An 18,224-nucleotide genomic window follows, 5' to 3' on the forward strand; every position below is an offset into this window, starting at 1 on the left:
CTTTCATACAAGAATGCCATTCTAGAGAAGCTACTTGTCGAACATAGTCAGATTGAATTGGCCTCCTTTTTCATCATCAACACAGGTTCACCACTTCTCATTGCCAGATTGAAGTAGTTTATCTACTGCCATATTATGTAACTTGATTGTAGATAACAATTTTTGTGTCCTAATTGGACGTTTTATTTTTCTAGGAGAACTCTACATAATAATCACTCTAATGAGCAATGATTGCTCAAACTCGATGAGTCGCGAGGGTTTCTGTACTTGACTTGCATTGTAGACCATTTTGTTCACCAATATTCACATGAGGCCTTCCAGTTAACTTTCGCAAAAATGCTTCAGATAGTTCTCCATGATAACCCATTTTGGAAATGACTGACTTTTTTTGCTTGTAAGCAGAGTTTTTATATGGCTCTTTTTCTCTGATTCAGGTTCACTGATCTACTGTAGCGATACACATTAGACAACTCTGGCCTTTCAAGGGGATTTCCATCGAATTTGTATCTTGAAGCAAATCGGGGTAAGTTTTGCGGTCTTCAACGCTTAATGTACAATCATTTGAGAATTTATTGATAGGAAAGTGAATATAATATGTCAGCTCAGAGGTCAAAATTTGTGCAAATGGTTTATCTCGCACACTGGTTTACTGAGCTTGAAAATTATCGTAGTTCTGCTCTTTTTTTGTCAGGTATTGCTTGATTTTGTGATCCTTCACTTGCTTTCCTAGGTCTAGATTTCTTCGATCAAACCTTTAGTTTAGACTTGTTTCGAATTCTTTATCAATTTTATTGCACGTTACTCACCATTTTTTCCGAAGGTGTTTTTGAAACAATTTCTGTATCCTGAGCACCTGCGTTTGCTGAATTTCGTATTGTCTGAGCTCTCGTTCAATGCACGAATTAAACTGCTTTGTTGCGTTTCTAGCTAATGACTGTTCATGTCGGCTCTGCACTCCCTTGCTTGCTTTGGGTGTTCTTCAACAAAATTTGCCAATTAACTGCAAGCTTTTAGCCACGTTGCAATTACTTTCGTGTTTCTTCTTCTACCCAGGCCTAGACCTCGACTTATGAAAAGACTTTAAAAGTCTAGTAGGGGGGGGCCAATATTGACTATAATTACACGGTCGAGGTTCCTAGTTAAAGTCGAGCTAATATCTTTTCATGGGTCGAGCTTAAGTCTTTTCATAACGAATAAAGTCCAGCTAAGGTCTTTTCATGGGTCCAGCATTAGTCTTTTAATAACCAGCGAAGTCGAGTTAAGGTCTTTTCATGGGTCCACCATTAGTCTTTTCATAAGTCTGTTTTATTTCAAAATTCAAACCTTTAAATTTTTTTCCTGCCTCTGTACATACAGAAGCACAACCGGAGCAAGACTAAATAGTTTTGCACCAGAGCATTCCAACTTAAGAATCAGTTGGAAATCTGCCAAAAGCCTTAAGAATTTTGTCAAATCTTAAGATAAAGAGTTATAGCAGATCGAGTATATTACCACATTACTTGATTCTATGAAACCAGCTAGCTTATGAGTATTGGTCCTAGTCCCATTAGCCATAGAAAAATTTCGGCGCTATTCAGTTTGTTTTCCTTCCGAAGATTATGAGCTATCTTTTTAAAAAAACTAATGAAGGTTCTTGAGGTATTTGTTGTTCTTTTGAATCGTAAAAGGTGCAGGGTCATATATGCTGACTACGTTATATGCAATATTGCACGTAAAACGTTAATGGCAAAAAAGCAGACTTATGAAAAGACTAATGATGGACCCATGAAAAGACTTTAACTCGACTTTGTTTGCAAACATTGTGTCGAGCTTAAGTCCAGCACAAACTTTGGGTCGAGCCAAAGTCTTTTGTAAAATTTTGGGTCCAGCTAAAGTCTTTTGCGAAAAATCTGAGTCGAGCTAAAGTCCAGAATGTCTTTAAGTCCAGCTAAAGTCTTTTCATAGCTCAAATGAGTCCAGTATGGTCTTTTCATAGCACATTTTGGTCGAGCATTGTCTTTTCATGGGTCGAGGTCTAGACCTGGGTAGAAAGCAAAGAAATTTTTTTTAGCGAGTTACTATATCGAATTGGACAGCAGTTTGCCTTCCACACTCATGTCTGACAGACCAAACGTTTCGGTGGCTCTTCTATAAGTGATAGGGAGTTTTTTACACTCCTCACTTTGTTTCAGATGTTTCAAATCTGTCCAGAAATTAGGTTTTTGCAGATGACTTGATCAGAACTTTTGTCGACTAAAAGGAAGCTGAATGTCATTTTTCGATAATCAATTAGAATTCGATTATCAAGTAAGGTAAAGTTGTTATTTGATAATCAATTATAGAGTCTTTCCTATTATAGCCCCCCAGCTTGATGGTCAGTCAACCTATAGCCCCCAATGATTGTAATTATAACATAGTGGGGAGGCCACAATTACATGAGGGGCTATACAAGGAAAAACCCAATATACACAATAACTAATTGATCAGTTTTGTTAAAAATCAATTTATGTGGTGAGAAAAGGAAAACAATTCTTATTTAGATAATCAAAATTTGCTCGAGTTTTTGCTAATAGCTCAAAAAAATTAGAATTCCAGTTATCCTGAAGTTAGATCCTTGGTTATAGAATAGACAATCAGTTAAAGCAAGAATTGACTGACTTGATTAATCATTTAACCATTTGAAGTAGCACTTATAATTTTCCCTTTGCGAAATCCGAAAATATCAGGTAAGGTTTTGTTAGAGACGATAAGATTAATTGGCTTTATTTTTTAATTGCCCTCGAACAAAATTCTTCGCAGTTATAATAGTCCTGCCGGTCTTTTTTATTCAATTTTTCGCTTGACCGATATTTCGTCCTCGAAAACGGGATGAAGAGGTAGCGCCCAGTGGGATTTAAGTGCTCTTAGAGTTTTTCAGCTCAGTAGTCTCAAAGTATGCGCCTCAAAGAAACTGCTTTAGAAACATACTTATAGTCTGAAGGGGGGCTTCTTAGAAGTTGACCCTCGCCCTAAACCTTAGCCACCTAGCGACGAAGTCAAACGGTCGTTTGAGAGCAGTTCGCCCCGACGTTAGTAAATTATGTTAGTGGCTCGACAAAAAAAGTTCTGAGAAGATCAAGTTTAATTCGCGTTTTAATAAGAAATAGTTAAGCTGTGATAAACAACCATTAAAATGATAACCAGAAACAAGACACGATAACAAGCATTTCGTCGCGCATGGTGTTGCGCTTCCATACGCAATTTTTGGCAGTTTAATGAGACAGAATTAACAAGTTTCAAATGCGTTTTTGCTGGTTTTTGAAGCTCCTTTTATACTCCTAGTCACATATTTCAAAGTCAAAATCATATCATTGATTGGCTTTAGTTAAGGTTCTCAACAATATCTGAACAGTTTTTCATAACATCATTTTTTAAGCTTAAATTTGATGTCATTGGCAGTGAATAGTGAGTTTGTTTGAATTTGTTTTTTTGTTTCACTACGTGTACTTATAATGGTTACAAACTTTGTATGTTGACAAATCAATTGGGTGATAAAATAAAATTACTCCTACTTTACTAACGCAATTCTTACTTTACTGCTTGATTTTTGGGGGTTGGGATGAAGGGAGCCAAAACAGTTTATGCTTGCTCCAGTTTATGCTTATTTTAAGCTTAGTCTAACTGTTGCGATAAACTTATTAAATAGCGTTTGTTAATTAATAAGTTAGTTCTTCAGATCTTGTTTTGGCCATTCGGTGAGGGGACCCGTGACAGAACACACCCTGAGACACCCGTCAGTTTGTCAGTTGTTATATAAATATTTATTCAAAAAATCCATTTGATCATTTATTCTCCATGTACTGCCACAGTACTTCTTAGGTGAATATTAACTCCGCACTTCAAGCCGAAGAGAATGCCAGGCTTCTCAAAGATATTGTTCATCGGAACATTGCGGACAAAGAACCTGGAGCCTAAGCAGACGAAGGCGACGATACATTCCTTCAGAGATGCTACCCTTGAGGATTTGACCATAACTCTTCAAAAGTATAGACAAAAATTGCCGGTTTTAATGATTATAACACAAACGCAAATAACCTTTCAAATAACTGGAGAAAAAACAAACACAATTTTTGACAAATTTCTTCCACGCTTCTTTTTTTCCCAAAAACTATTGGCTCCACAAATAATCGTTATTATAAATCTCAATTATGCTCTATATAAATTAATTAATAGTTTATTTCATCCAACCATTCTAATTGTGTCACCATACTTCAATCTCCCCTTTAATCACTTCTGTAAAGATGGTAAACATTTTTATATCTATGGTAACCAAATGTTTGCTTCTTATTTAACCCGCACCTTTGAATTCTTCCTTTTTTAATTAATCATATGATTTCAGACTACTAACAGCCTCCCTTGTTTATATCCCATCCCCGCCGCCGAGCATTCACACTGCTCGAAATGTTAAAACCACCTCAGGGCTGGAGGGGTTTGGTGTTACTCATGCGCCACTTACCAGCACGTTAAGTATAGTGTACTCAGTGCTAGGCGAGAACACCGTGAGAAGTTCTGCTGCGTAAGCTGCGAAACTAAAGAAACTCTAATCTCCTCAGAGGCAACAACTCTAAGCCATGCAACTTCCAATTGCCAGACATCGCAAGCTTCTAGGGAAACCTGTCCTGAACTCTGCAGTTACTGGCTCAAACTCGAGGAAAGCACAAGAGAGCTCATGGAGAACATCTATAAACAAATGCCAGTAAATGCCGAAAAACCAGGACAAGCCTTAAAATCACCGACACCTTGAATTAAATTTTGTCTGCCACTTTAAGTGATTCTAACGCAAAAACGGCAATGTACTACGCAATAATGATGCCTCATCTCATTCTTGCAAGAACAAGAACGGAGGATTCTGCTTCAAATAACAAAACAATTCAAAACTGTTAGATTAATGATAAAGTTGGGCATAGATTCCCTGTCTGTTGAAGCATAATCCATCCAAGAACGTTGAGCAGAACTAAAGCAAAACGATCTTTTGTTGAATACAAAGAATTTCCAATGCCATTCAAAGTCTTACAGAAGAAGCAAAAGGTGGTGTCCTTTCTTTAACTGACAAAGTTGACATGAAAAGAGTCCTTGATGTCTTACGCGGGAAACATCCGGAACCAAGCAAAGCAAATTTGAATTATCTATTGAGCAATGAACACCCGTACAAGATTACCTTACATATGAAGTTTACCATACAAAAAAATGTTTTTCGAAAAACCTCAATGCTTCAATAGTTAGAAAGTTTGCCATGAAGACGCATGGGAGTGATGGCCCTTCCGGTCTTGATGCCAATGAATGGTGAAAGCTTCTGATGTCTTCAAGTCGCCCTCAACTAATCTATGCAAAACATGCTTAACTAGAAATACGCATAGTTACGTCTCATTTGATTCTCCTCCTTCCATATAATTCATGTTGGTCAATAGTTCTTGATAAATTCCCAGGTGTACGAGCAAGAGAAATTGGGGCAGTCCTCAGGAAAAATATTGCAAGAACTATTGTGAAATGTGTTCAAATTGAAGTTACGATGTTAGGTGATGATCAGCAGCTATGAATGGCTCAGAAAAAGGAATTTAACATGTACTCCTCTCTTTGAAGGCACAGATTCGGAGTCAATCTTGCTGTCTGACGCAAAAAATGCTTTCAATAGTCTCAATCATGATCTTGCCCTACGAAACATTGAGAAATTATACCCTTTTCTCTATTGTTCCATATGTAATTCATTTTGTGAACCATCAATTTGTTCATCAACAAACATACAATATTGTCTCAGGAAGGTACAACCCAAGTCGACCCCTTTGCGATATCGATGATTGGAGTTGCCATTATACCCCCAATTGAACTTCTTGACGATTGATTCATTGTTCAAAAGAGGTAAGTGGTTGATGGCAACGCTGTCGGCACTCTTAATAACTTGAAAAAGCTTTTTTGACTCATTGCAAAAACATGAGTATACTTTCGGTTATTATCTTGCCAAATGCCACATCATTACTACAGAACATCTTTTAGAAAAAGCACAGCAGATTTTTGTTAACGACGAAATGGAAACAGGAGACGGTTATAGAGTCATTGGTAGTGTAATAGGTGCTAATAATAGAGAGAAAAATTGTAGAAAGATCATTAAAACAGCAGAAATTGCTGTTAAAAAAGCTGGTCCCTGACCTCTAAATATTTACTCAAAAATTGACCTTCTTAGCACGTACAACAATATTGCAGACCTTTTAAAAGAATCTGCGATATCAATCAACGATGAGCTATTACCTGGTCTTTTAAAGAATCCCGCGTACAATCAAAACTATTCATAATGGTTTAAGCACTATTTTCATAATCAAAAAACAGGAATATCTTCTCGTTGCCAATGAGGGAGGGCGCGGCCTGAACATCCTTTAACTCGAAGATTGCTTTAAGTAATATGAAAGATCAGTTAAACTGTCAAGTCCCTTATCCTTATCTTTACACGAAGCCGAACTAAAGCGACAACCGATCATACAGAAAATAAAAAAGGAGAAAGAGCTTGCTATCAAATCAAAAAAGACGCAAATTAAGAGCGAACCGAATAAGAACCAGGTTTGCTCACTTGACCTCGCTTGTGAAAAGGGAGCATCAAGCTGCTTAATTGCTATGCCAATGAAGCGATAGCATTTTGAGCTAACAAAAAACGAGTTTTGTGATGGCATTGCCTTCTCTATGGCTGGGACCCAAAGAAAATGCCGTCACTATGCACATTCATTGAAAACTTCACTGTTGTACCAGCCGTTCACTGTCTGAAAGGAAGATTTACACGCATATGAGACATAATGGATTCCGCGATTCCATTGCTAACTTGTTAAGTGATGTCTGTCATGATGTCGAGATCTCACCTCATCTTCAGCCGTTGCAAGGGGGAAATCTTTGCTCTTAAATCAACAACAACTGATGATGAGAGATTAGATATCAAGGCCAACGGACATTGCGAATCGAGGTTCAACAAAACCTATTTTGACCGAGGTTCAACAAAAGACCGAAATTCAAATTTTCAACCCACTGGCAAAGTTGCCCTCAAAGCAGTAGCGAATCTACAAGTATCATTAATCTATCGAAAAGAACAAGTATGAACAACGAATAACAAGTTGAGAAAGCAAGATTTTGTCCGCTTTTCTTCGCATGCACTGGTGGAGCTGGCCCACCAGCTTCAAAAGTGCTGAAAAACTTGCATCAAAGCTCTCTGCGCGAAAAGAAGACAGCTACGCTGTTATCATATATCGGATCTTTTCCGTTTGTGCCCCCCCCCGTACGTTATGCCCCCCCAATTACAGAGCACGTACCATTACATAGTAGATCATTGTGAAAATATGGCACGTCCATCTGGGGGGTGCAAAGAATATGCGCCCGCTAACCTGGGGGGGGGGGGCACAAACATGAAAAGATCCCATATATCTGAGGACAAAAATCAGCTTTGTTCCATCCTCTGCATTCGCGGGTCAAGGAAGCTTAGGCGGCGCGAAATTTCTGATGCTTCGATGGTAGCTGTGTTTGAAGAAGGGAGGCTGTTAGTTTCACTCATTTACTTTTGTCTTCAGTTTTTTGTTTTCCAATGCTGTCTATCTTTTGTTTTACTTCATCAGCTGATGTTACGATATATAATCATTTTATTGATAAATTTAAACAATAAGAAATACTCTAAGAAGACGTAGTGCTGGGAGGGCCCCGGACCAGCCAATATTCACCTATTTTTGGAATGTTTTTAAATAAATTGAAAACAGATGTAAATATGAGTTGTAAATGGGTTAAATATTGTTTATAAGGAAAAATTTTCGATTGATTTTTTCAGAATAGTTCCTAGAATTGTTTTAAGTGTAGTCTCAGACAAATGTAAATACATATTCATTTTATCTTTTAACAATTTGTAAAACAGTTTAGCCTGACGATGAACGTAAAGTTCGAAAACGTTTGTTTTAAATATCGGAAGTAATTTTAATTCGACAATTCGGTTTCTTTCACACTAAATTGTTAGTGTCAACTTCACCGATAATATCAAGGTGACAATTCCAGACAAAATTGACCCCTGATATGGCATGACCGTACCGGAGAAATTTGATCTGCAATCAGATCAATCCGGAACAAAATGATCGCAATCCGATTTTGGTGCGCTCTAAAAATATGTGTGTTCTTGGTGTGCTTGAAGCAGCTCCGATGGGATTGTCCGAATTCATCAAATAGCAATGATTAGTCAATCCTTCGTTCATGATAACCAGATAGACAAACTGTGGGTGTGACTATAAGAAAATACCCCCCCCCCCCATCTCTCTGCTGCTGATAATCATTGGTGATAACTCAATTAGGGTAGTGAACATGACAAATAGAAGAAACACTTAATTTTATTGCACATAAATGTTGACATCTTTTATCACAACTATCAAAAGTGAGCATTTGGTGCCCACAAGTTGTTAGCAAAAGCAGTATCAGTTGAAGGCTGGGATAGAATTGATTTCGCGCGAAAAGAGGTCAAATATTAACTGTTTTATAGTTTTATATTGCGTCTGCACTTGGCAAACCTGCGACTGCCATGTATGCAGAAATAATTGGACTCTATTTTAACAACTGACGATTGGGCATAAATCAGCCCTGCAGCAAACCCGCTGCGAATCAACAACAACAACAATTGCGCTATAATAGTTTTGCAAATAATTATTCAACGAGATGCTCCATGCGGTGAACAAAATTCTTGGCTTAGTAATAGTCTCTGTGGGTTAATTTGCATTTGTGGTTAATTGCATTTGTCTCGATGCTTTGCTTCTTTTTCAATTTTTATCACATGCAGAAAAAATAGCTTTCATGTAGTTGAATGGCCTTATCTGAATGTTTAACCAGGTCCACAACCTACTTGACAGTTTTCGGTTGGTAAAAAACAAACAATTTATGGATTTTTTGCTTCACACTTCGAGGTTTTGCCAGGAAAAATGCATAGGGAATGTTTGCGACGGCACAGATTTAATTTTTAATGCGACATAATTTTCATTGGAAATGAGAAAAATGTGCGATGAGTTTTTGCGAGAGGTGCGGTTTTTGTTTTTCACCTCAGTTTGTACAAGTTGCCACATGAGTTAAAAACATCGGCAAACATTTACGTTTTCAAATAAGAAACAAAAGAGATGGTTATCTCAACCTAATATGTATGCCTAAACCAGCCTCATTGATAATTCTGTTTTGGAATAGCAAATAACTCGGAATAACAAGTTCCAACGTTTATTCCCAAAGGGCTGAATAATCAATGAGTCCCATAATGTCTTCAAGAGGAAATATAAAGTGAGTTTTACCTTATTTTGAACACCAATCATTTTTTGGCAAAAAATAGCCATAGGCTCAAATTTAACAAATTAAACTATATTGTGAAATTTTCAATGCTTAAACTTGCAATTTGTTGTTCCGCAATTTGAGCCAAAAAATTTCGTACCCTCTCAAAAGACGAAATCAGAAGATTCCGTTTTGAGAAAAAAAGTCTTTAGTATGAAGGAGAAATCAAAATGCTAAATGTTGCAATTTTTTTATTCCAGATGCTACGGTTTGAGCCAAATCATGTTTCTTGCAGCAGCAAGTTCATTATCTGTTTTTTAAAAAAAAAATCTGAAACATGTAAATTAAACTAACCACTTGGTTAATGTTACATGTTAGAAATTTATAATCAATCATTATTATTTTCTAATTCAAATGACAAATTAAGGTTCAGTTTTCTTTAAAAAATTCAATAAAAAGGTATTTCAATACTGTTACCGTTCTCTCTATTGGAACTCTTTTGTTTCGTTTAAGCATTTCTGCTATAACTTTTTGTTCAAATTTGGTCTTCGATGTTTCTTTTCTAATTGTAATTGGAAGTGTGTCCCATTTTTGAATAAAGTTACGAACAGTTGAACCATTACTCCATTTTGACTTACATTTCAGTTCTAAAAGGTTATGGCATCTTTTGTTTGCAATATTTGGCACGTTTTCTAAATTTCTGCAATATTTATTAAAGCGGCTTTTGTTTGTTGAAGAATATTGAAAGTTATTTAATGACTCTTGCGATTTGGAGTTCGGCTGGAAAAATTTTAGTAGGAGTAGATATCTGGCAGTATCCTGTTTGTTTTTAAAAAGCAAACTTTTATGCCCCAGTTAATCAATTTGTTAATTCTGTCGATAGAGTAAGATCGCACTAAAATCTAAATGAGACATAACAAGTGATTTGAAAAGATTTATTCTTGTTTTTAGCGCTACTTGACGACAAACCAAATATAATCATGTGATTGCTGAAGCCATTTTACTGATAACTTTGTTTAGTTGATTTTATGCGAGATCTTTATCAATTATTACACCTAAATATTACATTTTTCAGATGCTTCCAATTGGTGTCCTTTGAAATTGGCATTTTGGATGAGGGGCAATTTTTCTTTCCTGAACACCATGAACTAGGTTTTTCCTCCTTTAATGTTAATCTGTTTTGTTTAATGCATCTTCAGCTTTTAGCTGTAAATTTGCTTCATACTATGCATGTCATGAAATTGTTTTATCATCGGTAAACATTAATACATCACCATTCGCTGATACAGCTTCACTAAAGTCCTTCATTGATAGAAGTTCTTTTATAAAAAAGAAAAAATTATCGCTATCGATAATTCTTAATCTGAAAAAATTTTCAGTTACATTCAGAACTGTTTATCTAACAGGATAATATCTTAAATAATAAATCTGAAGGACTTTTTCTGAGCTTTCATAGAAAATGAAATGTATGTCTCATCTGAGTATATATAGTCACAGTAGTAAAGATAAACTCAGCTGGTCTTTTTTCTAACTTTACATTCCTCGTTAATGGGACAAGAACACCAAATGAGTTCAAGACATTGAATTTTGTGATAGCGAACTTTTTGGTTTCTTACTAATGCTATTGGGAAATTCTCATTGCTTCCTTGCTTCTATTGGTTTATCGGTGCAATGAGAGGTTGTATGCGGTTCCCAATGATGGAACGTTTGGTATCAACTGTAGATAACGATCTGTTAAATATTTTAACTGATTTTGTCGTTATCTTTATAACTACAAAAGCTGTTCAGATACCTTATCTGAAAACAAAATGTTTCGATCCTTCAATTGTTTTAATTGTTTTTTTTTCATAATGGACTGGTATGTTTGTTCGGTTATCAAGAGTTTTGGATTAACGACCATCTCAGGTAACGTGCAATTTTTTGGATTAAGATATTCAAGATCCTTTGATTTTTTTACAAAGATCTTTTCCAGTAAATTTGAGACCGGAAGTGTAGCTTGTGAAAAGTGTAGGAGAAAGCGCAGAAATGGTTTTCTCTGTTCTTGTGGCTCAGCGTAGGTGTGGATGAAATTTCGTCAGGCTGCTAAATTTTTAGAGCAATTTTTGGTTTCAGGTCAGGGTTTTGTACCGAAATAGTTCAGTTCTGATTCAATGTAAGTTTTTAATTAGTTGTTTGACTGTTTTTGATAGTTATTTGGATTTTGATATATGAAAGGCTTTACCTGCTATGGTGTTTTTGAAGCATTTTATCAGTTTTTTTGTCAAAGTGGGATCGAATGGCAGGATCGCGTTTGATTGCTTTTTGCTACATATTATGAATAGTATTATTATTTTCTTAAGTGTTTGAGCAATATAAAGAGCAAGAAACTACCTAAAATTTTGTAACATTCTCCATATCTTTTCAATAAATCGACTTTTACAATTTTTGACAACTTTTATCAAACTTGCTTGGTTTAAAATTTTTTATCTTTTATCTTCAAAAGCTTGCATGGTTTTTTGCTTTTTTCTCAACTAGTGGGTATCTGAAGACATATTTAGTTCATAAGTGTTAAAACTGTACGATGACAAAGATTTTTGTGTTGTTAACAATTTTTGTGAAACGGTTTTTATGATTGTTATTATGTCGGTTTTGTGATTGTCTTTTAGTATAGTCAGATATTCGTCTGACCACTGAAACAGAGTACTTTCGGTATGAGAGTTGGGGGCTGTTATTGCACTAATTTTGTTCAGGGTGTTGCTCTCAAACAAAGTTTGTATCTATTTTGTAAATAATATTGTTTGACCGATTTTTCGTCTGACCCTTTAAACTTTTCGGCCTCAGAAACAAGATCAACCGCTGAAAACCAGAGGATTATGTGGCTGAGCAGCTCTCTTAGACATTACACTCGACCTGTCTTTAAGTATGCATTTCCCTGCAATTGTTTTGAGGAGATAATATTGTGTTGTGAAGAACGGTTTTTAATCTTGACCACCCCCAAAGTTTTACCACCCCCGAAACACCCCAGTTCATCCTCCTCCACCTGACGATTTGGACCCCTCTCTTGTCCAGCCTCCCAAACCTATCCCCCCAATCGATTGACTCCCAACCTTTTCGCTCACCCCCTCTCGGCCCCTAATAGAAGTATCCCTAAGCCCAAGTTGGATACAACCGACGTCAACCGCTCGTCAGTCACGAGATTCGCCCGATGTTTTTTTTTGTGTTGTACCATCCTGGCTGTAGATTGCTACTGCTATAAAAACCGTGGATTATATACCATTGAGTTGGAAATTTGAGTTGTTGCGTTTTATAAATGAGATTTTTTTTGACGTTTCTCAGAAAAATTAACAAACACAAATGCAAAATGTGACCAATACTTGTTTAAGTAATCCTTATTACAATTGTTAAGATTCTGGCGTTAAATTTACTTGTTCAATTTCACAAGTCAAGTTAGGAGCCGAGGTAAAATTATCGACCAACATGAATTATTGTCCATGATAATAAACTATTTGTGATAAGGTTCATCCGTGTCTTTACGGCAATCTTAATGAGAATTGCATATCTTTTAACTAATTTTTCAAGTTCGACTCAAAGGTCTTAAACGTACGAACTTTGATCGTGAACGTCTGGCACTCACACGAGCTAAGAAAAGCTGTACAGAAAAATCGTTCCTCTTCAGAGTTGAACGTATTATAAATGACGCCGCGGATTTACTTAATGTCAGCATCAGTTTTTTCAAGGATATTTGCAAATCCAAAACCGCTGCTCAAAATCTACCAATGGCAATGAGAAACGATAAATTTGATTTCGACCTGTCTTGTACGTGGTACCTTAGGTGTAGATGTAGTTTCTGTATAGCATGACTCTGTTCAATTAATGATTTTTTTCCAGCTGTTCCATAATTTATCATTTTTTATCTTTGTGCTACCATTTTTATCATTATCCTTGTTTATACCCTCAGAAGGTAATTAAGTCTTATACTACTATTACTCATTATGTTATTTTGTTATTGTAAATTCCATCGACCTTTTAATTGGTTTGCGGTAAAAAAAAATTGAGTCCGTGTTCCTTGTGACGTCAATTGTTGAGGTAAGTTTTATACTATGAGGCGTTTTTGAAATTCTTATAGTCTCCTATTCGTGTCGTCAAATTCTTTTTACTAGGAGTTTTTTCAGGAAGAGCTTCACGCATTTTGATTTTTGAAGTTGAGTTTAAGTGGTGATTTTTATCCCACAGAAACAGAAGTTGACCTAATGAGCAAATTTTTCTGGCGGCGTTAAATTGTTTCACTTTTAAGTTTATGTTTCACTTTCACAAATAGGGTAGAAAGGCATTTACTTCTTGTTGCGCACACATGTAGATTGTCTGGGTGAATTTAGTTCCTGCGGTCGCTAGGGAGGAGCATTCAAGGCTGAGTTAAAGAAAAGGTAGAATTTTCCTGTCTAGCCCGTAGTGGGATTAGGGACCGACCAATGGAAGAAGTTCTTTTGGTGGCTACAATAGCAAGGTATTAGTCATGTTCTAAATTTGGGGATTAGTCGCATTTGCAAAGCCCTATGCATCATACGAGGCATGTGCTTCTCAGACAGTTATTTGTTGGAGTTTTAGTTAGCATTAATCTACGCTTATTGTTGATATTTCCCATTTCCATTTCGCCGGGAAATAACAAAAGGAAGATTGTTAGTAGCTTGGCAACTGCTTATGTTGTGGAACTGAATTATAGCAACGGAGACAGGAGAAAGATTAATGGCTGAATAGATAGCTATATATTTTCTACTTAGCGGGAGAACGTCGCGCACTATAACCCCCCCCCCCCCCCCGGATTAAGACTAAACCATGTATCCTAGTTAGTTAATAGTCGTTCTAGCGTGGAATTTGGAATATTGATTCACTGTTGCGTATATAATCCGGTTTGTCCTCTAGTTCCTAGAGAAATTTACACCCCCCTCCCCCACCTCCCATATCTCGCACAGCTCAGAATGCGTTGCAAAAACAAGTGAGCGTATCTGCGGGTATTATGGTGGTTGGAATAACGTATCCCAGACGTGCGCTCTTATGCTCTGCGGTCGTTGCTATATATCTCTCTCTTATTTTAGTAGCAGTAGCTCATTTAAACAAAATTCACTTTCAGATTTAGTTGCTCCTTTTTGTCTTGCCTCTTGCCTGCTTTGCAGAATCATCAGTTGAAACAAATCACAACCAATAATACATAATAATCATGAGGGAAATTGTGCATATCCAGGCCGGTCAGTGTGGAAACCAGATTGGTGCCAAGGTAAGTTAAACTTTACTTGTCTAAGAAAAAGGTAGTCGCTTCATATATTTTTTTTAATAATTTTCAAATTATATGGACATTTTTTTCAACAGTAGAGAACAAAAAGAGCGAGAAAATTACAATCGGTTGGTCAATAAAATAAGATATAACTGACAGAATTCTTTCTTAAAAAGTATCAAGAGTGCGTTAATTTTGGCCGATTAGTGGTTTGAAGCAAACTTAGAGGAGTTACTTCAAGAATGCTGTTAACTAATTCTCGTCCAGGTACATTTCAAGAACAAATTATCAAATTATTTATTAACACCAAAGGTAGCTTGAAAAGCCCTCCTGTAATCTTTCATGTGTCAGATTGGCTATTTGACTGATTCAATGGGCGCTCTGTAGCATGTGTTGTAACCACTTGTTAGGTTTACTAGAGTTGAAGTCAGAGTTGATAGTGGACTGACTTTCATTCAATTAACTATCCTCGTTTCTGATGTAAATTTATATGTTTAGTTCTGGGAAGTGATCTCCGATGAACACGGAATCGACCCAACCGGAACCTACCATGGGGACTCAGACCTCCAACTTGAGAGGATTAATGTGTACTATAATGAGGCTACAGGTGGCAAGTATGTGCCAAGAGCTGTCTTAGTTGATCTGGAACCCGGAACCATGGACTCAGTCAGATCAGGACCATTCGGACAGATTTTCAGACCTGACAACTTTGTATTCGGTAAGCAAATGCTTAACCTTTTGCTCAATAGGTTTTATGAATGGATTGTAATTTGGAAAAATGTTTAGAACGTTTTAGTCACCTTCAAACAACTTCGACTAAAATTCAAAAAGAGGAGCAACTGAAATATATTTCAAACGTCACTGCGTTATGTTGAGATGTACTGGCACCATATTTAGCTCTGGCTTGTGAATTGATTAAAAGTTTGCTAAAGCAGGTATTTGGTACATGATTGATTTTTGTCCTCACATTTCAATAATATAATTTAGGACAATCTGGAGCCGGCAACAATTGGGCTAAAGGTCACTACACAGAAGGTGCTGAATTGGTCGACTCTGTTTTGGACGTTGTCCGAAAAGAAGCAGAATCATGCGACTGTCTCCAGGGATTCCAGCTCACCCACTCTTTGGGAGGCGGTACTGGATCTGGAATGGGAACATTGTTAATTTCCAAAATCAGAGAAGAGTACCCCGATAGAATCATGAACACATTCTCCGTTGTACCTTCGCCAAAGGTATCCGACACTGTCGTAGAACCATACAATGCAACATTGTCTGTCCACCAGCTTGTAGAAAACACCGACGAGACGTATTGCATTGACAATGAGGCACTGTACGACATCTGTTTCCGAACGCTCAAACTGACAACTCCGACCTACGGAGATCTCAACCACCTGGTCTCTGCAACAATGTCTGGAGTCACGACTTGTCTTAGATTCCCCGGTCAGTTGAATGCTGATTTGAGGAAGCTTGCTGTCAACATGGTTCCATTCCCTAGGCTCCATTTCTTCATGCCCGGATTCGCACCTTTGACGTCAAGAGGATCTCAGCAGTACCGTGCTCTGACTGTTCCTGAGTTGACCCAGCAGATGTTTGACGCTAAGAACATGATGGCCGCTTGTGACCCGAGGCACGGAAGATACCTCACAGTCGCGGCTATGTTCCGGGGTCGCATGTCAATGAAAGAAGTAGATGAACAAATGTTGAACGTGCAGAATAAGAACAGCAGCTATTTCGTGGAGTGGATTCCGAACAATGTCAAGACTGCTGTTTGTGACATTCCACCTAGAGGGCTTAAGATGTCGGCAACATTTATTGGGAACAGCACAGCAATTCAGGAGTTGTTCAAGCGAATTAGTGAGCAGTTCACAGCCATGTTCAGGCGAAAGGCTTTCTTGCATTGGTACACTGGTGAAGGTACATTATTTATTCACCCCTTTGAAGTTTATACTTTGAGTATAACCTAATGATGATTAAAAAGCGGAGCGTTATTTTTCTTCGAAAAAAGATTGATTAATCTGATTCAAAAAGCCCCTAGTTTCTTCTCCCTGTTCTTAAAAAATAAGACATCATATGATTAAGCTTTGTACTGTCTTTTTCAATCGTTTTGTTCTAGTTAAATGATAAAAAAAATAGTGGCCATGTAATCCAAAAGGTAATCATCTCACAAATTGTGATCTCTTTCAGGTATGGACGAGATGGAATTCACAGAGGCTGAGAGCAACATGAATGACTTGGTGTCCGAGTACCAGCAGTACCAGGATGCCACCGCCGAGGAGGAGGGCGAATTCGACGAGAACGAAGAAGAGGCCGAAGATGCTTAAGTTGAATGTGAACAAATAAAAAACCGCTAGACCAAACAATGATGATGTTGCAATGCATTTGAATCGAACGAAAGCCGGATATGTGTGGTACATTATGTTTAGATCAAACTTGGCATTCCAAATAATTAAATGTGTGGTAGTGTTATGTTGTCGAATTTTGAACTAACTGCAAAGAGAGAATGCTGTATGATAGTGAATTGTGTTGTGCAATATGTTTAGAACAAACTGGTTAGATGATAATAATTTAATTCCTATGTTCATGATCATAAGCTATGTATAGTGCAATCAATATGCTTGCAATATAATTTATTACGGCTGCTTAGATATAACTAAGTATGTGCATTTGGAGATACCAAGATAATTTCATGCGCACTACATCTTTTCCCCTTTTAAGTTGAGTAATTTCAAAAGCCTAGAGGTGCAAAGGACATTAACTACATGTACTACTAACCGTAATTGGTAGGTTCTCGCTGCTCTCAAACGAAGTCTAGCACTTATACCTTTACTGTCGAGATTTATAACGCAATTTTTTTTCCAGCCAGTTTTTCGTCTGACCTTCATATAAAAATCATTTGGGTCTGCTCTGGATATAATTTTCGGATTAACTTTTTTAATGACGACTTCTTGATGTTGTGATCTCATGAATCTAAGATAATTGAATTCTTCTGAGCCGGTCAATCGGTGACATATAGAAAAATTCGGTACAGTCTATAGCAATTGTCGATAACTACTCAATCATTTGCCTGTTCAATTGAAACACCCTAGAGATCTTAGAATCTGCGCCGTTACCAGCTTAACTAATGTAGAGTATAAATGCACGTTATCTAAGAGAATTTTGTATATAAGTGGGTCAGTTTTGCTGAATTTATCAATATACCACAGATAGGAAGTTATGAAAATTAATGTTTCACATTCGAAATATTGAAATTAAATAGATCATATTATTTTCTCCGGGAAGAAGTATGAAGCAGTTATGGTAAACGTGTTGATCTTTTTATGCAAAATTTACGCTTGACGGTTTTTCTAGAACCGTTTTTTCTATATTTAGATTTCACTTCTCAAGTTCATGCTTGACTAATTAAAGCATCCCAGACCAAAGAGATCTCTGATCAATCCATCTCGAAGCGGAGTGACCCCTGATTGAACTTTTCCAGACCGAAGTAAGTGATCATGATCAGATTATCCCATGCATTTTCAAGATCAAAGAGACCTGTATTTAAAGTCTCCCGGACCAAAATGACCTCTGATGAATTTATCGGACCGAAATGACCTGTGATTGAACTATTTTAGAACAAAGTGACCGTTGATCAGATTATTGAAAACCAAAATGGACTCTGATCAGACTTATTTATGTTACCGGGTTTCCTTTCTTTGACTATAAG

General features: G+C 37.0%; 1 protein-coding gene across 1 annotated transcript; it reads left to right on the top strand.

Annotated features, from left to right (window-relative positions):
- The first annotated feature begins 3,642 nt into the window (after positions 1–3,642).
- LOC142336396 (tubulin beta-4B chain-like) lies at positions 3,643–17,217 on the top strand. Its single transcript, XM_075385197.1, has 5 exons — positions 3,643–3,662; positions 14,379–14,524; positions 15,020–15,239; positions 15,509–16,435; positions 16,706–17,217. The coding sequence occupies exons 2-5, from the start codon at positions 14,468–14,470 to the stop codon at positions 16,840–16,842; spliced, it is 1,341 nt and encodes a 446-aa protein (XP_075241312.1). The 5' UTR covers positions 3,643–3,662; positions 14,379–14,467; the 3' UTR covers positions 16,843–17,217.
- The last annotated feature ends 1,007 nt before the right edge of the window (positions 17,218–18,224 follow it).

The sequence above is a fragment of the Convolutriloba macropyga genome, chromosome 3 (genome assembly GCF_964194025.1).
Source record: "Convolutriloba macropyga chromosome 3, txConMacr16.3, whole genome shotgun sequence".
Taxonomy (NCBI): Eukaryota; Metazoa; Xenacoelomorpha; order Acoela; family Convolutidae; genus Convolutriloba; species Convolutriloba macropyga.

What these genes read in the sequence shown, in the direction of transcription:
- LOC142336396 (XM_075385197.1), top strand. Translation starts at nt 14,468, where the DNA reads ATGAGGGAAATTGTGCATATCCAGGCCGGTCAGTGTGGAAACCAGATT. An exon ending in ACCTGACAACTTTGTATTCG is followed by an intron (nt 15,240 to 15,508) that starts GTAAGCAAATGC and finishes AATATAATTTAG; the next exon opens with GACAATCTGGAGCCGGCAAC. An exon ending in GCATTGGTACACTGGTGAAG is followed by an intron (nt 16,436 to 16,705) that starts GTACATTATTTA and finishes GATCTCTTTCAG; the next exon opens with GTATGGACGAGATGGAATTC.